At 38.9% G+C, this 24,708-nt stretch overlaps 1 protein-coding gene across 1 annotated transcript in view; it reads right to left on the reverse strand.

Annotated features, from left to right (window-relative positions):
* KIT (KIT proto-oncogene, receptor tyrosine kinase) overlaps positions 1–23,072 on the reverse strand; it is a 198,920-nt gene extending 175,848 nt beyond the window's left edge. The window contains exons 1-2 of the mRNA XM_074231582.1: positions 23,034–23,072; positions 5,796–6,002 (exon numbers count right to left, since the gene is read on the reverse strand). Of these exons, the coding sequence (XP_074087683.1) occupies positions 5,796–6,002; positions 23,034–23,072 (246 nt within the window). The remainder of the gene's footprint in view (positions 1–5,795; positions 6,003–23,033) is intronic.
* Between the last annotated feature and the right edge of the window lie 1,636 nt (positions 23,073–24,708).

Consider the following 24,708-nt stretch of genomic DNA (forward strand, 5'->3'; position numbering starts at 1 on the left):
CTGTAACTCTGCTTTGAATTTTACTTTTCTGTATCCAAGCTCAATCAATGCCCAACCTCAAATAACTGAATGGGTGTTGCCTCAGATAAACTAAGACCTGGGAAAGAGTTTAGTTTAAAAAGTTAAGGTCTCCCACGGTATTCTGGGTCATCACCAGTTGCCTTGATTTATCTATTACCACTGGACTCAGGTGACTTTGAAGAGGAGAGTGAGACTGGTAACTTTGCAAAGTCATGCCTCACTTAAATTCAGTTCACTAGCAAGTCAAGAAATTACCCTTCTTCTGTCATTGGTCTTTGAGAATAATAGAATGAACAACAAAAATTTGAGTCTATTATTTTATCTCTGCCCATGAAAAATGAACTATGAGGACAGGACTGTTTAATTTTTCTGTTTATATCTTCAGCCTCTAACAGTTTTGCACATTGTAGACTCTTAATATATGTTTATAAATTGAATTGATATTAGGACAGTGAGATGGCACAGTGGATAAAGTACCAGGCCTGGATAAATGAAGATTCATCTGATTTCAGTTATTTCCTAGCTATGTTATCTTAGGAAAGTCACAAGTTTACCTCAGTTTTCTCATCAGTGAAATGAGTTGGAGAAATGGCAAATCACTCCAAATCTGCAAATTTTTGCTAAGAAAACCCAAGTGGAGTGATGAACTGAACAACAACAAATTGAATTGAATTCCTGGCTCCAATATGGACCTCTTTCTATTAAACTACCCTGCCCATCCCCCTTTCCCCCCTATAAATAAGAGATAATTTGACCATGTTTGAATTGATTCAAAGATTAAGTTCTGAGTGTGTTTGTTTTTTCCTCAGTGTGCTAACCATACTGTGTGTTAATTAGTCTGCTCACAAGTTGACCCTGTTGTTTTGGTGAGATTTGTTTTTCCCCTGGCTTTTAAAGTTTTGCCACTTCCTTTTGTATGGGAGAAATACTGATCTTAAGTGGGACAATAAAGCTGAAATGCTATAAGGAAACTAGGATTAGCGGGCTCTGTGGGGGTCAAGAAAGGCTGTGGAGGCTTTCAGAGAAACACCCCAAGCATGTGAAAACTTTCCCTGGTGGAATGGACAGATTAAAACAATTTGTTCCAATGGCCATCACCCTACTACACACGGTCACAACTTATATAATTCATTGTAAGAGTCAGTGAAGTACTTCATTTGTCCCTAAATGTTTCCCCAACTTGCTTGCCATAGTATGATTCTTCCCTCTTCCTTGATTTGAAAATGTCATCTTTGAAGAGAGTCATTCTTCTGTTTTAGACATTTAAGGCTAGGGCTTTGTTTCTAAAGGGTATAGTTTAAAATTACTATTTGATAGTGGAAGGAGACAAGTTGGTCCTCTGCCATTAGAATGGCAATAGTGGAAGTGATGGTTTTGATTAGTTCTTGATAAGGAAGCAGAGCCTTATACCGAAAGGATGAGATGCTGGTGAATTTCATCAATAATATAATGGAAAACAGATTTATCCCCACCTTGGAACATATGTTAATTAAGAAAATAGACTATTTTTAACTCTATGAATAATATTTTATTTTTCCCAATTACGTGCAAAAACATTTCTTTAATATTTGTTTAAAAAAATTTTTGTGTTCCAAATTCTCTCTCCCTCACTCCCCTCCCTGCTCCCTATAGGTTATCCAGGTGCAATCATGCAAAACATTTTCCCATATCAGTCATGTGAAAGAACAGACCAAATAACCACACTCACAGTGAATAAAGCGAAAAATAATGTTCTTCTACCTGTTTTGAGATTCCATCAGTTTTTTTCCCTCTGGAAGTGGATAGCATTTCCATTATGAATATTGGATCATAGTATTGCTGAGAAAACTTAATTCTTTCACAGCTGAACATCTCCAATATTGCTCTTACTATGTACAATATTTTCTTGGTTCTGCTCATTTTGCTTTGCATTGATTCATCTAAGTCTTTCCAGGTTTTTCTAAAAGCATCCTGCTCAACATTTCTTATAGCACAATAGTATTCCATCATAATTATGTACCACAACTTGTTCAGTCACTTCCCAATTGATTGGCATCCCCTCAATTTCTAATTTTTATCCCACCACAAAGAGCCATTATAAATATTTTGTACAAATAGGTTCTTTTCCCTTTTTTTGTTCTCTCTTTGGGATATGGTGGGTGGTTTTAATAAGTTAAAGACTATACATAGTTTGACAACTCTTTGGGCATAGTTCCAAATTGGAAGAGAATAAACCATTTTGTTTATTGTCTTGGTATCTCCAGTGCCTAGGTATATAGCTGACTTGATAAATATATGTTGAATTGTTGTGAATCAGAAAATTTGAGTTCTAGTTTTGGTTTTGCCTTTTACTAGCTATGTGACCCAGGGCAGTCTTCAACCTGGTCTCCTCACTTTAAAAAAATCAATAGGAATAATTATACTTTGTGAAGAAGTGGCAATGATATTTAAGAAGATAAAGGTAATTATGTTGGTCTGAATTTAGAAAATTATGCAATGCTTTCAATGATCCCAAGCTGTTTACTGCTGCAAAATCCCATCTTTTTCTTTAAACATTACTATTCTTTTGGCTATGTTACGTGACTGTGAACATGGGCTCTTGAAAAAAACCAGAGCTGAGGTGACCCAAGGACAAGAAAAGAGCCTTCACTGGTATATGTAGGCTCCAGGATATCACTGATGATTTCTTGAGGAATAAAAACAAGGGATTTCCTGGAGTCAGTTCATACCTGCTATGAGCTTCTTGTTAAATTTCCAGTGTGAACAGTGGAAACTGGCACCATCGGGGCTTGATTAATTCATTATCTAGATTTAAGAAAATGTTGGAGAAAATGCTAATGATGAACATTTGTCTTAAAGGTATAACCTTACTCAGCCTTGATCTTTTTAATCATAAAGGATGAAAACTATTGCTTTGGGAAATCAAGGTGATATTGTTATCTCCTAAGGAGAATGACAATTTAGGTATAGACTATTTCCTTTTCCCTAACTCCCTTTGGAAAGACAATTTCAGGAAGAAACTGTTTATTTGGATATTAGATCTGGTCTTGGGCATCCCACTCAAGAATCAAACTTGAAAATTACTGACAATAATTCATTATCTTTCACTATTATTTGACATCACAGTTTACAATCCATAAACCTTCTGAAAAGATCTGTTCCTTTGTCAAATGGCTCCACTGTGAAATAAGGCAATAAGCATGCAGATCAATCATCTTTTAGTAATAAACTCAGGAGCAGACCCTCTACCCATTTGTTGCTTTCCTTCTCTTCTGAGATTGATAGTGTAGCTTCTGGACTTAAGAGGCTTTCCACATTTGAGAAGTGATCCCTCCATTGGATAAGCTGAGGATTGGGGGCCAGACCCACATAACTAGCTCCCCACTTGATCATGAATCGGAGCCTCACCAATCTTCAGTCTGGTTCATATCATACAGGTTAAAAGTGAAATAGTGTTTGTTTCTCTGGAGGGTGGATTTCTGATTTCAGGCTTATTTTAGAAGAATGTGACACCTTAGTTCCATTTCTTTAAATTTTCTTGGCGGGTGATTTTTCACTTCAGGGAAATCGCAATCTTGTGTTAATTTTTTTTATTTTTATAGAAATTTAGGGATTTAGGACTATGTATGTCACCCAAGTGAGAAATTGGATTTTATTCTGAATTACCTCCCTCCCCATATCCTGGAGTACTTAACTTTCTTTGCAATGGCTAATTACCCCTCCAGCATTTTCTTTACTTTTGATATGATTGCTATGAGATTTCTGGTTAATAAGACTTTTAGAAAACTGTTTGGTTCATAGTCTAGTGGTATAGACAGACCCAAACTAAGAATAATCTTTAAAGAAATGAGTGCTTTCATGTGCAGTTTATAAATTTAAGTCTGAAAGTTTCTGAGCTGCTTGGAATGATTGCTACTGAGATTCCCTCTGACTTCTAATGGGTGTTAAGCAAGCCCAAATATGTATTTTTACAAAATTGTGAATACATTACAAATTTGTAATAAAGTTGAAATTATCCCATGTTTCAGAAAAACCTAAAAAGACTTACGCAAACTGATGATTTAAACTGATGAGTGAAGAGAGCAGAACCTGGAGAACATTGTACATAGCAATACTAACATTATGCAATGATCAGCTATGAGTTGGCTCTTCTCAGCAATACAATGATCCAAGAGAATTCTAAAAGCCTTTCTCATCTATAGAAAGAATTGCTGGGGTCTGAATGCAGATCAAAGAATACTATTTTCCCTTTTTTTCTTTTGATCTGTTTCTTCTTTCACAACATTACTAATGTGGAATATTAAATGATGACATATATAAAACCTATATTTGATTGCTTACTTTCTTTGGAAAGAGGGAGGTGACAGAGAGAGGGAGGAAAAATTTGAATTAAAAATCCTTCAAAAATGAATGTTGAAAATTGTTTTTACAATGTAATTGGAAAAATAAAATACTATTAAATTTTTTAAAGTAATAAAAAAGGAAAAATAACTATATTTTTCTTTTTAAAAAATGGTACCTTGTGAATTTCTTTTTCCTGAAGAACCAGTTGTTAAAGATTTGCCAGCAGGTCTCTGGAAAAGTCAATGTCTAAAGATGGAATGGTTGGAAAAGGAAGCAGATCAGTTCTGTCTAGAGAAAACTGTGTCTTAGATAAATAGCCTATGTTTTGTTATCTTCAAGATATTGATGCGGTGGGAAAAGTGCTGAATTTTGAGTTGATGAACTTTGGTTCAAATTCTGACTCTACTACTTACTTACCTGTGTGACCCTGAGTAAGTCACTTAATCTCTAGCCCTCAGTTTTCCTCAACTATAAAATGACAGTTGTACTAGGTGCCCTTCCAGCTCCAGAGCAATCATCCTAAAAGAACCAGAGGAAGGCCTCCAGCTCACTGGATTGATCTTTCATAGTACAAACACAAGGTGCTTAATAAATATTTTTTATTCATTGTCTCAAAGACAGATTAGAGTTGCAAAGGGTGAGGTTGCAAGAGGAGAGATTATGAGGGATTTTTAAATTAATATAGTGTATTTGATTTTTTCCAATTACATTTAAAGACATTTTTCAGCATTCTTTTTTTTTTTTTGAAAGATTTTGGCTTCCAAATTTTTCTCTCTTCCTCCCTCCCCTGCCTCCTCCCCAAGAAGGTAAGCAATCTAATATAGTTATACATGTGCAACAATGTAAAACATTTCCACATTGTGTTGTGAAAGAAGAAACAACAAAAAGGAAAAAACCCCGCAAAAGAAACAAAAAAAAGTGAAAATAGTACGCTTTGATCTGCATTCAGACTCCATCAGTTCTTTCAATGAGGAGTATTTTAAGATCAAATGTGGTTGGTAGTAATTTTTTTTAAGAAATGAAATTAATAACAAGAATTAGCAATAATGATTATTAACTGAAGAAGAGGGAGTGATATTACAAGTTCTAGGCAGCCACGCATCAGCATGGGGCTTTTGGTCCCCCAAATCAAGGCACCTTCAGACACTCTCAGGAAGGGCTGGGGTGCTTTTATGGAGGAAAGGAGGGAACCACAAAAATAGAGTCGGGGAGAGTTCATTATCTTGAAATCCAGAATTTCCTTGGGTGGACTGTTCTCTAGGGAAACTGGCTTCCCAGCCGAGTCTACTCCAAGGCTTGGTTGTGGTGGGGAGGGGGCGAGGGAGGAATGAAGGAATTAGCAAGGAGGTCTAGGCGGTCCAGCCCTCCGGGACCCCTCCGGAGGCCAAGCCGCAGGACCCTGCCTAAGCAATCAAAGAGTTAGGGCCCTGGAGAGGGCGGGGAGCCCCTACCTGCAGACTAGCTAATGGTCTCGCAGTAAAATGAACAAAGGAGTCTGCGGTCGGTGGGACTGTCAACCTGGCACCTTCCATGAAAGAAGCCAGGTCGGAAACACCTGTTCTCTCTGGTCTTTTAACTGGCAGGGATTTAATTGCTAGAGGCGGAGAGTGGGAGCCTGAAGCTTTGAAAACGCCGGGGGAATGATTGTTTGTTAATGGCTGAAAAGGAGGGGAGGCCAGGGGGAGGGGATGACCGTTGAGTTTTTTGGCCCCTTCTGGCTCTTTGTCTTTTTTTTTTTCAGGTGTTTTGCACTGTAGGCAAATAGCAACAAATTCATTTTCTTTCTTTCTTTCTTTCTTTTTTCTTTCTTTCTTTCTTTCTTTCTTTCTTTTTTAACAAATTCATTTTCAAGGAGGAAACTGATTCTCCCTGGAAAAGGCTTCAGTTCTGTGCTTTAGCCCTGCAATCTATGAAAGTCTGAGAAGAATGCTTTTGTGAAAGTTTTACATTTATAAGAGCATGATTCAGAATTAGACAGGAACACAGCGCCCATCTGGTTCAACCTCCTCACTTTACCCATGAGCTAAAAGTCAGCACCAAGCAAGCCGGATAGTGAGTGGCACAGCCACGTTCTCTGAATCCAGATGCACCAGGGTTTAAGCCACACACAAATAATGCCTTGTTAAATTGTTCAAGGACAGTGGAAGACTCATTTCCAAAGTTCAAATCCACCCTCAAATATTTACTAGCGGGGTGACCCTGGGAAAGTGACTTCACCCTGCCTCAGTATCCTCATCTGTAAAGTGAGCTGGAGAAGGAAATGGCAAACCACTCTGGTATCTTTGTCAAAAAAAAAAAACCCCAGGGGGTGGCTAGGTGTCAAAGTGGGTAGAGCACCAGCCCTGGAGTCAGGAGTACCTGAATTCAAATGTTGCCTCAGACACTTAATAATTACCTGGTTGTGTAGCCTTGAGCAAGCCACTTAACCCCATTGCCTTGCAAAAATCTAAAACAAAACAAAACAAAACAAAAAACCAACAAAAAACCCAAAGGAGGTCAAAAGAAATCAGACACAACTGAAAAACAACTCAATAAGAAAAAAAAGGTACAATTCATCAAATTTGTTGAGAAAAGTCCTTTAGGCACTTCTTAAAACATTATTAAGCTTCTTAGATGAACACTGCAGGTCATTCTTCCCTAGCCTGGCTGGCCTCAGAAAGGCCTGGAAAACTGGAGAATTATATGGTCACAGAGCAACTGACCCATAGGCAAAGAACAAATGAATTTTGAGACTAGTCACAGAGGGACTCTGCTACCCCAAATGAAAAGATCCCCTGCCCCTAGCTTGACCTGTATTAAAGCTCAGACTATAAAGGCAAAACATCACAGCTGGTATTTGACTCCAGAATGGAAGAGAAGCCAGTCTGGGTGCTTTGATCCGGGTTAGCAAGGCCCAATGGATTCATAGGGTTGAGTCCCCATAAACTCAAACTGCCTGCCTATCTACCATGGTGGTTAAAAGCACCAATTAGTTTTCTCCATAATGACAAATATTATCTTATAAAATATAACTGACCCTCAAGTCTCACAATTTCTTAATCCTATGGGTGAGTTTTACAATGAGTTAGATAGATTTATGTCCTAGTGAATGAGTGTTTTAAGGCAGATTGATTAAATTTGAATAGTATTGGGCCCATTTTTTTCTTCTTTGTATAAGGGAAGTTATTCCCCCTGGCATTCTGGGAAAAGGAATCTTTTCACTTCTCCCAAGTCTGAATGGTCTGTTTCTCTCTACCCTCTCTCACTCTCCTTTCCTTTTTTTCTAGTCCTTCATACATCTATTGTGTCTTTTGTTGTTTGGTTGTTCAGTCATGTTTGACTCATTATGATTACATGGAAAATCATATCCATGAGATTTTCTTGGCAAAGATAATGGATAGGTTTACCATTTCCTCCTTCTGTAGATGAGGAACTGAGGCAACTAGGTTAAGTGACTTGCCCAGGGTCATACAGCTAGTACATGTCTGAGGTCAGATTTGAGCTCAGGTCTTTCTGACTGCAAGTCTGGCATTCTGTGCACCAAACTACCCAACTACCTTCCCATTGTGTTTAGCAAAAAACAGCAGTAACAACAACAAAAAACCCCATCCATCTCCCTCCCTCCCTTGCTCAACCCTTGACATAGCTTTATAGACTACACCAACAACAATAAAACTTTCTCTCAGTTTGGAACCATCTTTGGGGTTCATAATGCCTTAACATATAAGTGCAGATAAATTGGGTATGTACCTGAGAGAGTGTGGAACAAATCTGCTTTCTGACTTTGTCTCTAGCATCATTCTAAGCCTCTTTCTTCAAGGCTTAAGAAGGTTCTTTTTATTTGCTTCTCTGGCCTAGCCTACTACCACTTTGGTCATTCCAGGAAGGGAAACAAAAAATTGTCATTGCAATGGTCAAGCACACAAAAAAAGCCTACACATCAGCTCTAACCCAAAAGTAGGTCTTATCCAATACTCTAGACCATCATCTCTCATTTAGGAAGTTATTCAAATGTTTCTAATCTCTGGATAAATTCTTGGTCTGTGGTACAGTAGAAAAGGTACCTTGGATCAGGAGTCAGAGATCCTGAGTCTGAATCTTAGATCTTCTCATTTCTATATCTATGACTTTGGGCAAGTCAGGCAGCCTCTCTGGGCCTGAGTTTTGTCATCTGCAAAATGAAGGTATTGAACTAGATGACCTCAAAGACTAAGCTCTAAATCTAGGATCCTCTAGCATTATGGTGGGTCATTACATTAATTGGAATTTTTAAGACTTTCAAAGCCGTTTTTCTATATGATATTATAGTCATTGTTTTTCTGATTCTATTCTTTTCACTCTGGATTCAGAGATGTATAAGAAGCAGGTCTGTTAAATGGGAATACCTTGAGGCTTAGAGTGAGAGGATCTGGGCTCTTATTCTGGTTTTGCAAAAGTTATTTCTTCTGTCTACATCTGTGTTGTCTTTTTGTAAAATGATGTGATTGGTCTTCATAACCTTTACTAAGAACACTTTAAGTATTAAATTCATGTTCCTGCAAAACCTAATATACACGAGCAGCCTCTGATAAGGGCCATATGAGCCATACAAACAGTGAATAAAAGAAGGAGGTGACATCTGAAGTAGGCCTTGAAGAATGAATAAGATTTCAATAGATAAAGAGAATGGGAAAGGCATTTGATGAAAATGATATGGCATAAACAAAGGAGCAAAGGTGAGAAAATATTTAGTATTTTTCATCTGGAAAATAGAAAGTTCAACTAGAAGAAGTGAGTTCTAATTTAGGCTTTCCCACTGGTAGACCACATGAGTTAGGAAATGCTTTGTTTCACTGTGCTCCAATTTCTTCCATGCATAATGAGAATAGTGACTTTTTTGAAAGACTATTAAGGAGATTTAAAAAATGCATTTGAAAAACCTTTGAGATGTATAAAGTATAATGTCAATGTCATATAATAGAAAACAATAATAATAGTAATGAACTAAAACTCTCAGAAATATAAGAATAATAAATCTAAAATTCTCAGAAATGAAATGTGATCCCAAAGTAAATGTGGTGGAGAATGTGATGAGAGTAACAAAATCATTAACCTGAGAGGGACCTCAGGAAGTCCTGAGCCAACAAAAAAAAAACCCTTTTTTTAAAGAAAGATTTTATTTATTTTGAATTTTACAATTTTGCCCCCCTTCTTGCTTCCCTCCCCCACCCCCCACAGAAGGCATTCTGTTAGTGTTTACATTGGTTCCATGTTATACATTGATCTCAGTTGAATGTGATAACAGAGAAATCATATCCTTAAGGAAGAAATAAAATATGAGATAGTAAAATTACATTATAACATAATACTTTTTTTTCTAATTTGATGGTAATAGTCTTTGGTCTTCAACAAAAAAATCTTTAAAAAAATTTATTTCTATTGCTGTTTTACTGTTTGGTACTTTCTTCCCTGATGTGAAAGTTGAACAGTCTCATCATAAACATTTTATTGTCCATTTATCCAGAGATTCATTCTAGAATTGTATCCCAAACCTCTCACCCTGAGAGACTGAGTCAGGACAAATCTAGATAGATCTAAGAGGTTCAAGGGATTTCCCAGAGAAGTTTGGCTTGATCCTAGGGTCTTAAGAAGATTCTGGCTAGCTCTGAGGAAGTTATTACAACTAGAAGATAAAACTCCCAAAGGCCTTGGCCCCAACCTTTTCTATCATTGTTTTTCTGGGTCAGGAGGTATTTTGGGGTCTCAAGGATATTTCTTATAGTAGCTCTATTATAGTCTTTCCTGCTTTTTCCCTGATCAATATAGAGACATTGGAAAGCTAAAGATCCACCCAAATATGCCCATCTTAGAAGCAGTCCCAAGTGGTAGAATTAGTGTTTATCACTCCTCTGACATTTCTGAGAGGTCCCACCTCTGATCCCTATTAGCTGTGAACCTGTCTCCTCATTTGTAAAATGGGAATGCTAATAGCACTTATTAGGAATGCTGTGAGTCTAAATATGAAAACGTATGTAAATATGAAGTGCTAAATAAGCAGAACCAAGAGAAAAGTTATATACAGTAATAAAAATATTGTTTTAAGTAATTTTGACTATTATAAATGCCCAAATTAACTACAAAGGTCCTATGAAGGAAGGTGCTATCTGTAACCAGAGAAAGACCTGATAGCCAGAAGTATGAATAGAATGATTTTGCATGTATATATAAATATGTTTATATATATGTATATATGCATTTGTGTCTAATGATAGAGATCACTAGGGTGGAGTAGGGGAAGAGGGAAGAAAAAAGAAAAATAAATAAATTTGTATGATAACTTTATTTTAAATTTAAAAGGAATAGGAAGTAGTTCATAATAGATTTTCAGTTTCATGTGCTATCATCTTTTTTTCATACTGTGGAAGTGCTTGTTGTATTAAAAACAAAATAAAGAGAAATTTTAAAGAAAAAAAGAACACTCTACAAACTATCCCACACTAATGACTTTTGGGACACCCCACATAAATGTCCGTTTCTTTTTTGGTTTTCGTTATTTTTTTAAGCAGCAAGCTTCCATTTCCTCAAATTAAGAGAGAATTTTGGATTCTGCTTTAGAAATGTTTCATGAACCACCCACTAGGACATTCAGTTCTCTCTGTCCTTCTCCTTGATGAGATAGAATGAGGACTTTTGTTGTATAACATTCCCCACAGGATGATGCTGCATAGTCTATCCAGGCCTCCTTAAGGACTCAAGGGGGATGGGAGAGCCATATTCACTTTCAGTGCCAAGTTGCCCCATGAACTTACTCCTTAGACCACGATCCTGATTTTCTCTCTAACATCAAAGGAGTTACAATAGAAAGAATTCACTCAACAAATCACATCCTGTTGGTGGCGATTATAGCCAAAGAAAAGGAGTTTTTGGAATTCCTGGAAATGAAGAGTAAAATAAATCAAACATCCTCCCTTAGACATGGTACCACAGTGCACTGCCCCCTGAAAGGGGGTAAAGTGTGTTTGTAACAAACTTTAGAGATGTCACTCAATCTCTCCCCACCATCTGTTCCTTTTGTTTATGACACAGTCAAGTAGGAGCTGGTTTATTTATCTTAACTGTTTCAAGTTCAAAAATAAGGGGAAATTGGCCTGAGGAGTTTCAGGAGGGGGTTCATTGTGGCAGTTGACTGGGAGGCTAGAGCTGAGAGTTGAATCCTTCATGGAGGCTCCCCATGGGTTAATGCCTGGAAGCCTGTGGATAGCAGCATTATTTTCTATGGAGTAGATGTGAGGAATTCAGCTCAGCCCTGAAGATGATATACAAATATGGCATCACCAAGAAAACTATGTCAAGTCAATGGGACCCAACAAAACTGATTGCGTATATAATAAAATGAACAATGCTCCTTCATATGAATATGAGGAATATTGCAGAAATGACTTCCCAGGGAATATTCTCTGATACACCTTAAGTTAATTAGATAAAACATAAAATAAACATTTTACTTTGTTCTGGATGTTGTGCCAAGGTTAAGAGGTACAAATCTAAGAAATTGAGACAGTCCCTCCCCTTTATTTTCAGGGGGGTAGATAGCATAAGGTGTTTACATTTTCAGGGGGGCATACAGCAATTGGAGTTGGAAAAGGGAGAGAGGAAAACGGACAATAAGATGGGTAAAGGGAAGGAGAAGTCTGGGAGAGAAAGCCCAGGCAGGAGCAAGGTGAATCATGGAAGCCAGATCCTTTTTGGGAAAGGAGACACTAGTTATATGGAAGGTTGTTTAGGGTACCAAATGACAGATCAAGAAGGAAGAGGAGAAAGAATAAGGGGGAAAACCCAGGCATGACAGAGAAGACAAATGTAGCTCCTTGAAGATGGATGCTTTCATTTATTTTTTGGCTTTGTAGCGCCTGTGCTACAGTGCCTTGCTTGCAGCAAGAAAGTGTTTAATACTCATTTATGGGATTCAATGAGGAAAAGCTAGGTCATGCAGTTATATACAGTTACATACCCTCTACATATATCAGTATAATTTGCCACTGTCTCCATTGATAATCTTGTATATTAAATTCATATTAATGAATTTTGTGTGGGCAGATTGGCTGATCTGAAAACACCAGAATATGGACATTCCCTCCATATTTCTTTCTGACTCTTCTTTCTTCTCTTTGTCATTCTCAGAATTAGACAGGGGACACAGGTAGAAGAAACTCTGATTCTTAGTATGTTGGCCAATTCTCATATGAACAAATAGACAATTAAATGACAGAATCCATTGAAAAATTGGGTTTTATAAACAAAATTTCATTTTAAGGTCCAATGTGCATATACCATTATCTAATGTTTAAAAGGTTCAGTGATTAATTAAGCCTGAAACTGGGAACATGTAGTACTAATTCATTATTCTTCTTTCACTTAGCATTCTTAGAAGTCCCACTCTGATGCCTCATCGTGGTTGAAGGTGACTCGGGTCTCAGAGGTTATGCCAGTTAAAATCAAGCTCTGGTAGTTCCTATCAAATTGAAAATATTTAAGTAGGAACCCGGAGATGGAACCAATCAGTTGATCAACACTTATTAAAAGCTTCCTATGAGTAAGGCTCAGTGCTAAATCACTGGGGATACACAGAAAGACAAAAGCCACTCTCTACCCTTGAGGAGGAGCTCATAATCTAATGGGAGAAAACCATATGTAAACAACTATATTCAGACAAGATAGAGACAGGATAAATAGAAGATAATTCAAAGAAGAAAGGCATTAGAATTAAGAGGAATTGGGGAAGGCTTCCTATAGAAATTGGAATTTTATCCTTGACTGGAAGGAAGCCAGAGAAGCCAAAAGGTGTTGATGAGGAGGAAGAGATTCCAGGCTGGGAGAACAATCGGTGAAAATGCCCAGAGCCTCTATGTCTGTCACCAGAGAGTTAGTCTAGTAAAATTTGAAGAAGGTCATTGTTAGAAGGTCAGCCACCAACATTTGGGAGTAACAGTGACTAACAGAATAAAGTATGTCTAGACATCGGTAGAGACAATATCCACACCAGTGATGTAACAAAGTTTCTTCTGTAGTAAAGATCTATCGTTATTTAAAAATTCAGCCCGCACGTTTTCCTTGGCAAAGTTAATTTAGGCTAGTCTTCCTTTCCCAATGGGGAGACTAGGAAGGATGAGAAACTTGCAAAGGCTACTGCGTACTTAAGCAATGATTTACTAGCCCCACTACTCCCTCTATCCCTCCTGGAGACCAGGCTGTCTCAGCAGCCCTGGACCTTGTTTCCTGTTCCCTAAACTAAAATCTGTTCAGAGGTGGGTCAGACCCAAGATCATATCTGTCCATATCATTCATAAAACAAGCACGCATAGGTATATAAATTGCTACACTCATCTATTACATTACAATTGGGGGTGACTTATAAAATTAAATTTTATTTTAATTTTTTTTACAAAGATTTCCCTTCTTTCCCTTCTTTTCCTTCCATTCCCCAACTTCCAATTGAAAAAAGCAAGAAAACCAAAACCCTTAACACAACCATGTATATAGTTAAGCAATACAGGGGCGGCTAGGTGGCGCAGTGGATAGAGCACTGGCCCTGGTCAGAAAGACCTGAGTTCAAATCCATTCTCAGACACTTAATAATTACCTAGCTGTATGGCCTTGGGCAAGCCACTTAACCCCATTGCCTTGCAAAAAAAACCCCCTATAGTTAAGCAATACATGCATGTCCAAAAAATATTTTCCATTATATTTTGTCTACTTCATCTAATATTTGGTTCATCAGTCAATGAGCATTTATCAGCCCTATTTTTAATTATAGGTAAAACTGCAGCTTCTTCCCCTCCTTTTCCTCATATGAGTAAATGAGAGGATAGAAAGTGTGAGTAGGGTGGGTGTAGGAGCAAGTTCTAAACCAGAGGTCACTAAACTCTAATGTTCCTATGGAATAGCATTTGGATTCAGTCAGAATGTTCCATTTCATCGCATTGCTTAAGCTTTAGTCAAAAAGACCATAAAGTCCTTTTGAATCATTTCTTTCTTTGATAACTCAGATAGAGTTAATCTCATCTAGGTGGGTATTACTTCTAGGGATGCAGATTGTCCCCATCCACTCCCTCTCATTCTATGTAACACTTCCCCATATCCTCCCATTTATTTTTCAAGGGGTACAGGAGACTGGGGCCACTCAACTTCTTAGGAGTCTTTCTCCTGCTCTGCTGACTTTGCAAAGATACTAATGGACATGTTGGCTGTTACAGACCAATTCTTGACAGCTCAATAGTGCTACAAATTTTTGAAAAATATTTGCTTTTTCTATGGATTCCCCTTGTTTTATCTTCTTTCTACAGCAATAAATGAAATGCAGCCTGGTTTAAAATTTGCCCTATTCCATGGAATAGCTGATTCTCCCTCTTCAGAGGTTTATTAGGTGAGTTAGTCAAGACAGTAAACTCTGCAGAGGTCACCTGTTCATGAACAGATCATCAAGGAAATCACACAAGGCTTCATTCTACATCTAGTTTTGTAAATGTCTTAACTGTATATTTACAAAATAAACTGTGGTCAATCTAAATTTTTCTGTGCAAAAGAAGACTAAGCAAAAACTGTAGAGGACTCTTCTGAGTGTTATTACATTAAAGTATTTAATATACATAATGATACATGTGCAGATATGTACTTTTCACAAAATCAAGAAAATTACAGGTTTTCACCTTGATAGCTAGATGATGGAAAGGCTCTCTCTGAAAGAAAGAAGTTCAAGAACTTTTTTTACAGCTTATTTTCTTCAGAAGTAGCCCCTCCTCCTCCAGGTACTTGCTGAATGACCCTAGTGTGAGTGAGTTAACCTTTCTGTGCCTCAGTTTCCTTACCTGTAACATTAGGCTAAGAATGTTTGCCAGTTCCTTCCCCCAAGGTTGTTGTGAGAACTAATGAGATAAGATTTGGCGAGCACTTTGCGTTCCCTGCATAAATGGTGATACATAAATATAAAGTGTTTTCAGTTCCAACAGAGTTTTTGGATGTCTTTCAGAAGGAGCAGGGAGGGAGGACGCATTTTTAAAATGCATGTGTTTGTATAAATATCAAAGGCTTGTCCTTTTTATGCCAAATCGCTGTTACTGCTGCTGCTGGTATGCTTCCATCTTGCGCCAGGCAGCCACCACTGGTGCAGTTTATGTTGGCGTTACTTATGATGACAATAGCCCACCTCTCACCCATGACCTGATGGCCACAATGGATGACAGGGCTTGTGAGGAAGGATATAGTCCCTGGAAGACCTGCACAAATAGTATGAATTAATATAAAAATGACAACAAAAATTAGTTTATAACCAATTATAAACCATTTAATTTTAGCAATAGTAGCAAACTCAGATAGAAAGTGAGCCACTAACTCCTGAATAAGGATCCCTGAAGGGAGCATGTTTTTTTTAAAAAAAAAACATATTAACATTACCTAGGTTCTATTTTATTTTTATTTATTTTGTTAAATATTTCCCAGTTACATTTTATTTTATTTTATTTTTTTAGGTTTTTGCAAGGCAAATGGGGTTAAGTAGCTTGCCCAAGGCCACACAGCTAGGTAATTATTAAGTGTCTGAGACTGGATTTGAACCCAGGTACTCCTGACTCCAGGGCCAGTGCTTTATCCACTGCGCCACCTAGATGCCCCCCAGTTACATTTTAATGTGGTTCGGACTGTATTCTGGAGTATTGCTGGGTCCAAAGAATGTGTTTGATACCTAGTAAAAATTAATACTATAATTAATCCAACAAAAACCATCTGTTAGTTTATAGCTAGACCGGATCTGGGGCAGCCTCTAGAAGGTGCCAAGCAGGACAGAGAGTGACATCCTCAGCTTTCTCCAGAAAGTATGTTGAATGAAATGCTCAGGGACCCAGCATATAGGAGCACTTGTTCTCCCAATGCCACTAAGGTCTTGGTTTAGACCCAAGAGATGGATGGAGCCTTTCTTCATCCCAAGAACCTAATAGAGTGGGTGCTTAATGAATGATTATTGAATTTAATTGAATTCTCCCCTTCCCTTATTTCTATTTTACTTACTCAGGATGCTGAAATGCTTCTCCTGACTTTTCATAACTCACAAGATCAAAGACTCCCATCCTTTCTTTTTTAAGAGGAAAAAGGACCAAACCTGAGGCAAAGGAGCAAGGGGCCATAATAGCCTCCGAGAGAAAATGTCTAGTTTTACACCACCCTTGTTTTTCATCATAATCAGAACTAATGGAGAGGAGTCCAAGACATTGAGGTTAAAAGAGTAAGCTAAGTTTGACAAAGCCTTTTTGAATGATGCTTCGCACTCTCCTCTTTCAACTTAGCATTGTATGGGTCTTCAGAGCTTTCATCTTGTGACTTCTTTCCAGAAATACATTCACAAGAAAATGTACAAAGGATGATAGGGTGTTGCATAGAAAATTACAATGAAAATTAAGGATTGACACAATGGATGGGAAAATACAGGGTATTATAATTTAAAACTTTTGGGACACTCTATTTTTATTGTACATGACCCATGATCATTGACTTCATGTTTATGTAGCACATTCAAATTTATGAAGAGGTTCATTTGTTGTGGGTCAGTGGAAAGAACTCTGGGTTTAGAATCTGAGGGCCTTTGTTCAAATCTAAATGCTTCCTATGTGACTCTGGCCAAATGATTTCATCTCTCTGGGCCTCAGTTTCCTTATCTGTAAAATAAGGCAAATATCACTTTCTTTGCCCACCTTATGGAATTGTTCTGAGGATCAAATGAAATGATATCAAAATGCTTTTGGAAACTAGAGAGCACTATACAAATTATGATTATTAGGAACAGAGAAGTGGTCAAATTAATGAGATAGCTGGAAATTAGTGTAAAGGGTTCCAGTACATGCAGTGTGTCAATGTGCCTGTCAGTCTCCAACAAGGGAGAGGCAGAGGAGTCGGCTGCTAAGAGAGGCTTGGTGATAGGGAAGGGAAGAAAGTACTTGGGAGAACCAGACTTCCTTTTGTAACTGGTTCCAGTCTGCTACCCCCCCTTTTTTTGTTTTCGTTTGTTTGTTTTGGTTTTTTAGGAATGCATTTCTAGATTTGGAGGATACTTTCAAAAAGCCTTGTCAACCTCAGCCTACTCTTTTAACCTCATTGTTTTGGGCTCCTCTTCATTAGTTCTGATTATGATGAAAAACAGAGGTGATGTAAGACCAGAGATTTTCTCTCCTCTGAGGCTATATGACCCCTTGCTCTTTTGCCTCAGATTTTGTCCTTTTTCTCTGCTAAATGAAGGGATGGGAGCCTTTGATCTCGTGAGTTATGAAAAGTCAGGAGAAGTGTTTCAGCATCCTGAGATTCTAAAGTCTAGGATAGAGGAGCAAGGAATGACCTTTGCAATCAAGACTAGGGATAGCATATCTGAACATGAACTTGATAGAACCAGTGCCTCCTAGGAAATGAGTTAAGTATAAGCTTACTCTCTGCAGAGATCAAGCATAGGAGAGGGTGTGCCCTTGAAGGGTTGGGGAGAAATGTGTGTATTGCTGTCATTAATATAGATATAACTCAGATATTACAGATTCAGTTCTAGGCCACCAAAATTAGCATGTATTGCTATAAAAATGTCACATGAAATTTTTGATTTCCCAAAGCATATGTAAGTTGTATTTGTATTATATTATCATTCATTAAGTGTGCAGTTGTATTATTTCTACAAAGTCAAAGTATTTACTTTACTTAAAATACTTTATTGCTAAAAAATGTTAACCATCATGTGAGTTTTCAAAGAGGAGTAATCTTTTTGCTAGTGGAAGGTCTTGCCTTGATGTTGATAACTAAGTGATTGATCTGGGTAGTGGTTGCTGAAGGTTTGTAGGTGGCTGTGGTGATTTCTTTTCTTTTCTTTTTTCTTTTTTTTTTTAGGTTTTTGCAAGGCAAATGGGGTTAAGTGGCTTGCCCAAGGCCACACAGCTAGGTAATTATTAAGTGTCTGAGATCAGATTTGAACCTAGGTACTCCTGACTCCAAGGCCCGTGCTTTATCCACTGCGCCACCTAGCCGCCCCTACTGCACCACCTAGCTGCCCCTTGGTGATTTCTTAAAATAAAACAATGAAATTTGTTGCATGGATTGACTCTTCCTTCAGCTTGAACACTTAGAGGCCACTGTAGGGTTGTTAATAAGTCTAATTTCAATATTGTCTCAGGGAATAGAAATGCCTTAGAAGAGGGAGAGATACAGGGGAATGGCAGTCTGCAAGAGCCTTAGGAACAAACAATATTTTATTGAGTAAGTGTATAGTCTTATATGGGTGGGGTTCATGGTGCCCCCAAACAATTACAATAGTTAACATCAAAGGTCACTGATCACAGATCACCATTAACAGATATAATAATGAAAAAGTTTGAAATGTTGCCAAGATCGCTAATACTGATGGAAAAATGATACAGGTAAACTTGCCACAAGTCTTAAATTTATAAAAAAAAATACAGTATCTACAAAGCACAATAAAACAAAGTATGTCTATACAGACAAACTGGAAGTAAAGATCTTTTTTGTGTGTTAAAGGGCTAACAGGAACCTTGCATTGGGAGAGCAGGGAATACAACTGGTTGCATTAGAGAAGAGACACTGCAAACCTCTTCAGAAACCCAAGGAATATTGAGGTGGGGGAAGGGAGATATAGTACCCTGATTCTGGAATAGAGTGAGCCAGGTCATATATTATACTAGAAAATAAGGTGGCATTAAATTCCTGTGTTTACTGTAGGTGTAGAGAGCATTGATATAGTCTAATTGAATTTAACAAGCATTTCTTTCCTAGGTACAAAGAAAAGATGAAGGCAATAGTCTACCTTTAAAGAGATTATATTTTACTAGGTAAGTTACAATATGGGAACATAATAATAGACATGATAATTTGAGAAGGGAAAGAGTACAAATAACCAGGGGCATCAGGAAAGGTTTTCTGTAGATATGAATTGAGACTTGAAGGAAGTTAAGAAGCATGAATACCATCACCCCCATTAGGCTGTTTATGTCCCAATTGTCATAAAGTTCACTTTCATCTCCATTACCCTCATAATCTGCATGTTTAACATTAGGTAGCATTAGTTCAGATATCTCAACTGTAGTGAGGTTCTTGGAAGGAGCAGTTAAACTCTGGCTTGGTCAGATATGTTCCAAGAGTGGATCAGAGTAGCAACTTCAAATCTCCTAGGTGTAGAACTGAAAAAGGGTAACCGTGCTTCAAGGGATAAGAGAAATGCTTTTTTAGGGACTCAGGAAAACATAAAACATTGAAAAATGCCTCATGGTTTAGTAGAAAGATTCTTGGCTTTAAAATCAGAGGACCTGGTTCAAATCTTGCCAATGATACTTACTAGTTGTATCATCTTGGGCAAATCAAGGTAAGCCACTAATCCTCTCTGGGCCTCAGTTTCTGTATTTGTAAAAAGAGGACGTTGCATTAGTCAGCTTATAGCACTAAATATATGATCCTTTGAGCTATAGGATTTTAACTGGTTAAGTATTAAACAATATTCAATCAGAACCCTAGCACCCCCGTTTTTGTTCTCCTTTTTTAACTCTATTTTTGACACAACTCCCTTTCAGGTATTCAGTATTCTTATGTTCTCTCTTAATTTCCCAGGATTCTGCTATTTCAGTGTCCTACCTTACCTGGTGCTCTGTCATGTTCTGTTTCTTCATTTAAAAAAAAAATACCCCTTGTAAGTCCCATTTCCTCAGGGAATTTCCCTTGTGTTTGACAATGGATGTAATGACTTTTTCAGACAATCTACTCTTAGTCAATATATATCTATTCCTCCCAGAGAATAGAATGCTTTTGCTCAGATACAATTCTGGATTAATTAAGAAGATGTTTAAGGAATCCAGCTGCTGCTGGGAATTTCAGGCAGGCTAGTAGGGGAGAGATATTTTTGGTTACAGAAGCCCTTTGGCATCTCTCAAATCACGGTCTACACAGAAGGTGGGTACTGACTGCTGAGAAGCCGCCACAGAAGGCTGGCACACTGCCATTTTTCATGGGAGGGTGCTTTTTTTGACTACTCAGAGCATATTTAGTCAACTTCCTGGGGTAGGGAGATTATGAACTTACCCTAAAGAACTGCTACAGGGGCATACTCACATTAGTCAACTTCTAATATACCATAGAGTCCTTAGTCTGGCTATGCTCTTTATATCAAAATAATTTTCCATTTGTTTATGTTCTATAATGGGAAAAATCCACAATCCTCCCTTCTGTTAGGGTTCCTGATTTCTGACCTGATTATATTACCCAAGATAAATATCACCAATAGTAGGAGCTACAGTTGTTACTGACCTTTTCATAAAGATTCACGATCATAAAACCTCCCATAATTCTTGGTGCTCAAGACTTTGGTAAGCACAGATTATCACAAAAGACACAAAAGCATCACACTATAAAAAGTAACCCAGACATAGACATATAGGGAAAGTAGGGAAAATCAAAACCATATAGCTCTACTGCTCTGGGGTAAAGTGTTCTTGCTCTAATTTGAAGACTACTGATTTTACTATCAAACCTAGAAAATCAGCAAAGAAGTCTTGAGCCCCACTCCAGCCTAAGATGTGGATAGCATTTTTCATCATGAGTCTTTTAGAACTGTCTTGGATCATTGTATTTGGAAGAGCTAAATCTATCATAGTTGATCATCATACAATGTTGTTTCTGTACAGTGTTCTGGTTCTGCTCACTTCTCTTTGTATCAGTTCATGTAAGTTTTTCTAGGTTTCTCTGAAATACATGGAGCAGTATACTCTTAATAAGGCAGTTTGGTGGCATAATGGATAGAGTGATAGTCCTAACATCAGGAAGACCAGTTCAAATCCAACCTCAGACACTTAGTAGTTATAGAATCTTTAGCAAGTTGCTTAACCTCTCTTTGTCTCAGTTATAAAATAGGGATAATAACATTTGTCTTGTAAGGTTATTGGAAGGGTCAAATGAGAAAATATTTGTAAAGCCTGGCATCTTCTGCATAAATGCTTCTTCCTTTCCCTTTCCCTCTCTCCCCAATAAAGAAATTCAGATTTTCCATGATCAATGTGATGACCAATCACAACTCCCAAAGATTCATTATGTATATCCTTTAAAAGAGAGGTGGTGGTGGTGGTGAAACTAGGTGGCACAGAGCATGGGCCCTGGAGTCAGGAGGACCCGAGTTCAAGTCTAGCCTCAGACACTTACTAATAACCTAGCTGTGTGACTTTGGGCAAGTCACTTAATCCCACTGCCTAGCAAAACAACAACAACAACAAAAAGAGAGGTGAAGGATCACAGAGGCAGATGGGGTTATAGTCAGCATATCTTGCAAAGTGGATGAAAAATAGTTTTAGAAGAGGTGAGGCAACTAGGTCTATATTCCAAAGAGACCATAGAAAATGAGAGAGAAGTCCCACAAGTTCAAAAATAATTAATAGGAGCTCTTTTTGTAGTAACAAAGAATTGAAATTGAGGGAATGTCCATCAATTGGGGAATGGTTGAACAAGTTATGGTATATGAATGTTATGGAATATATTGTTCTATTAGAAATCATGAGCGACTGGACTTTAGAGAAACTTGGAAAGACTTCCATGAAGTGATGCTGAGTGAAGTGAGCAGAGCCAAGAGAACACTGTACACATTAACAACATAGTGAGACGATCAACAATGATGGATGCAGCTCCTCTCAGCAGTTCAGTGACCAAGGACAATCCTGAGAGACCTGTAGAGAGTCTGAATGCAGAGCAAAGCATATACTATGTTCACTTTTTTAAAAAGGTTTTTGCAAGGCAGTGGCTTGCCCAAGTCCACACAGCTAGGTAATTATTAAGCATCTGTGGTCAGATTTGAATTACTGTACTCTGGACTCCAGGGCAGGTGCTCTATCCACTGTGCCACCTAGCCACCCCCATGTTCACTTTTAAAAACAAATTTATTTTATGGTTTTTCTTTCCTTCTCCTAGATTCTGCCCCTCTTAATTCTAATTCCTCCTTCACAAAATGGCTAATATGGAAATATATTAAACATAATGACATGTATAACTTTTACCAGATTGTTTGCTACCATAGGGAAAGGGGAGGGAAGGGGGGCAGTAGATATGGAACTCATAAACTTGAAAAATAGATTAATGTTGAAATCTACCTTTGCATGTAGCTTGAAAAATAAAAGAAAATAATAAAGGGGAAAAAAAAGAAGTGACACAGAGGGAAAGATGGAAGGATGGGAAGTTGTAATCCAAGAAAGGAATTTCAGAGTTCTAAATCATGGAGGTTGAATACCTATGATTAAACATTCTCTTTGTCTCTGTCTCTTTATTTTTGTTGGGCAATGTGATTAAGTGACTTGCCCAAGGTCATACAGTTAGTAAATATCAAATGTCTGAGACTCAAATTTGAACTCAGAACCTTTGTCCTATCTAGTGTACCACCTAACTGCCCTGCTAGGCTATGATGGACCCTGACTAATAAGAAGTGTCAGGAGACCTAAAAAAGTTAATAAATTTGGAGATCTGAAGAAATATCAAAATATAGTGGATTAAAAACAGCTGTATTAATGTAGTGTTTTAAGATTTGCAAAGTATTTTCCATTTGTCTCATTTAAGGGAGTTAGAAAAAAAGATGCCAACAACTGAACTTCTTGAAAAAGGAGAGGAAAAGAAATACCTGGGTGCCAATTGGTCTCTCCATGGATCTGAAGCCTTTACTAATCATTTACCATGGGTCTGGCACTGTGATTTTGGTAGGCTGCCGGCATTTTGGTTGAGAAGTTGTGAAGCTCTGGAAATTAGGAGGGAAAGAGCATCACTCCTTCTGTATGAAGCTCTAACCAAAGGCAGCTAGGTGGTGTAGTGGACAGAACACTGACCTTGGAGTCAGGAGGGCAGGAGTTCGAATGTGAACTCAAGACACTTGACACTACTTGGGCAAACCACTGAACCTCGTTTGCCTCATATCCAGGATTGTATCCAGTTTGTCCTAGACCCAGATGGCTCTGGAGGAAAAAGTGAGGCTGGTGACTTAGCCCAGCACCCCCTCACTCAAATCCAATTCCCATGTTTGTCCTGGCATCACCTCCCTGATGTCACTGTCTTCTTGCAGAAGGGGAACAATGCAGGAAGAGGTGAGGGGCCCGGTTCCTGAGGTGCTGGCCCTTCAGGTACCAGTCCTGAGGCTAAGCACTGGGCCTAGTGTGGGGGTTTGGGAGAAGGAAGAGATTACATTCTGCTGGGCAAAGGGTCTATTCTGCTTTGAAATGCTTGGGATTCCAGGGAGATGGAGGAGGAAGACTCCCAAGCCCAACTCAGCATCTCCTCAGGCTGGGTCACTCATCCAGAACTAGGGGCCAACACTCTCCCCCGAGTCTCCGGGGGCCCTAGGCCAAAGCTCGCCCTTTTAAGCTCTCCAGGGCTTGCCCCCGTAGAGATGAAAAACTCCACAAGCACAGAACTTCCAAGGAGCCTTCTTTCAAATGCAGATGCGGCCCCGGGAAGCCTGGGCTCCGCCCAGCTTTTGTTTCTCTGCTAAAGCCTTGCCAACTCCGCCAACCCGCCCAGAAAAACGTTTTGCATAGCGCCCGGGCCGGAGCCCCCGAGGGGGGATGGGTCTTCTCTCGGCAGCCAGGTGATGCAAATCATTGGATTCCCCAGGTGAGAAGGGCTGCGGCAAGTCCGGGCTTGGTTGAAGTCTTCTGCCACCGAAACGGTCCCAGTTTCATCCAGAGAGGAGCGGGCTCCAAAGTCTTTGGGGCATAGCACCCTCAGTTTCCCCCTCCTCAGCCCTGCCCCTTCCCCTGCTCCACAGGGTTCCCACTGCTAGGGTTCATCTCTTCCCCTGGGCCTGTCTGCCGTCTGCCCCCCTTGCACCCCCAAAAGTCTTTGTGTCTTTGCCTCCTTTGCATGGAGTATTTGCTTTCCTGCAAACATTTTACGTTGGAACTGGCTGGAGGCCCCCAGAGTACAAAGGTGAGAGACAGCGGGGAGGGGAGGAGGCGGCCCAGCCTGCCAGGGGCCGGATGGACTGCTCTGGGGAGCCCCAGCCTCAGGGCCCATCCAGATCTGCCAACTGCGGGGTGCAAACCGAACCAGCCAAACAAAGGGAGGTCGCACCGGGGCGCGCCAGGTGCTCCTCCCTGCAAGAAGAGAGGGCGGCGGGCCTTTATCTGGGGCTGAGGCCACCAAGGGTCTTCCCTGGAGGACTTTTTTTTTTAAGAAAGATTTTATTTATTTTGAGTTTTACATTTTTTCCCCCTAATCTTGCTTCCCTCCACCCCCCACAGAAGGCATTCTGCTAGTCTTTACATTGGTTCCATGGTATACATTGATCTCAGTTGAATGAGAGAAAACATATCCTAGTTGACTTTTGAAGATCTCCAGGTTGGGGCTAATGAAGTT

Source organism: Macrotis lagotis, chromosome 3, assembly GCF_037893015.1.
Source record: "Macrotis lagotis isolate mMagLag1 chromosome 3, bilby.v1.9.chrom.fasta, whole genome shotgun sequence".
In the NCBI taxonomy this organism is placed as follows: domain Eukaryota; kingdom Metazoa; phylum Chordata; class Mammalia; order Peramelemorphia; family Peramelidae; genus Macrotis; species Macrotis lagotis.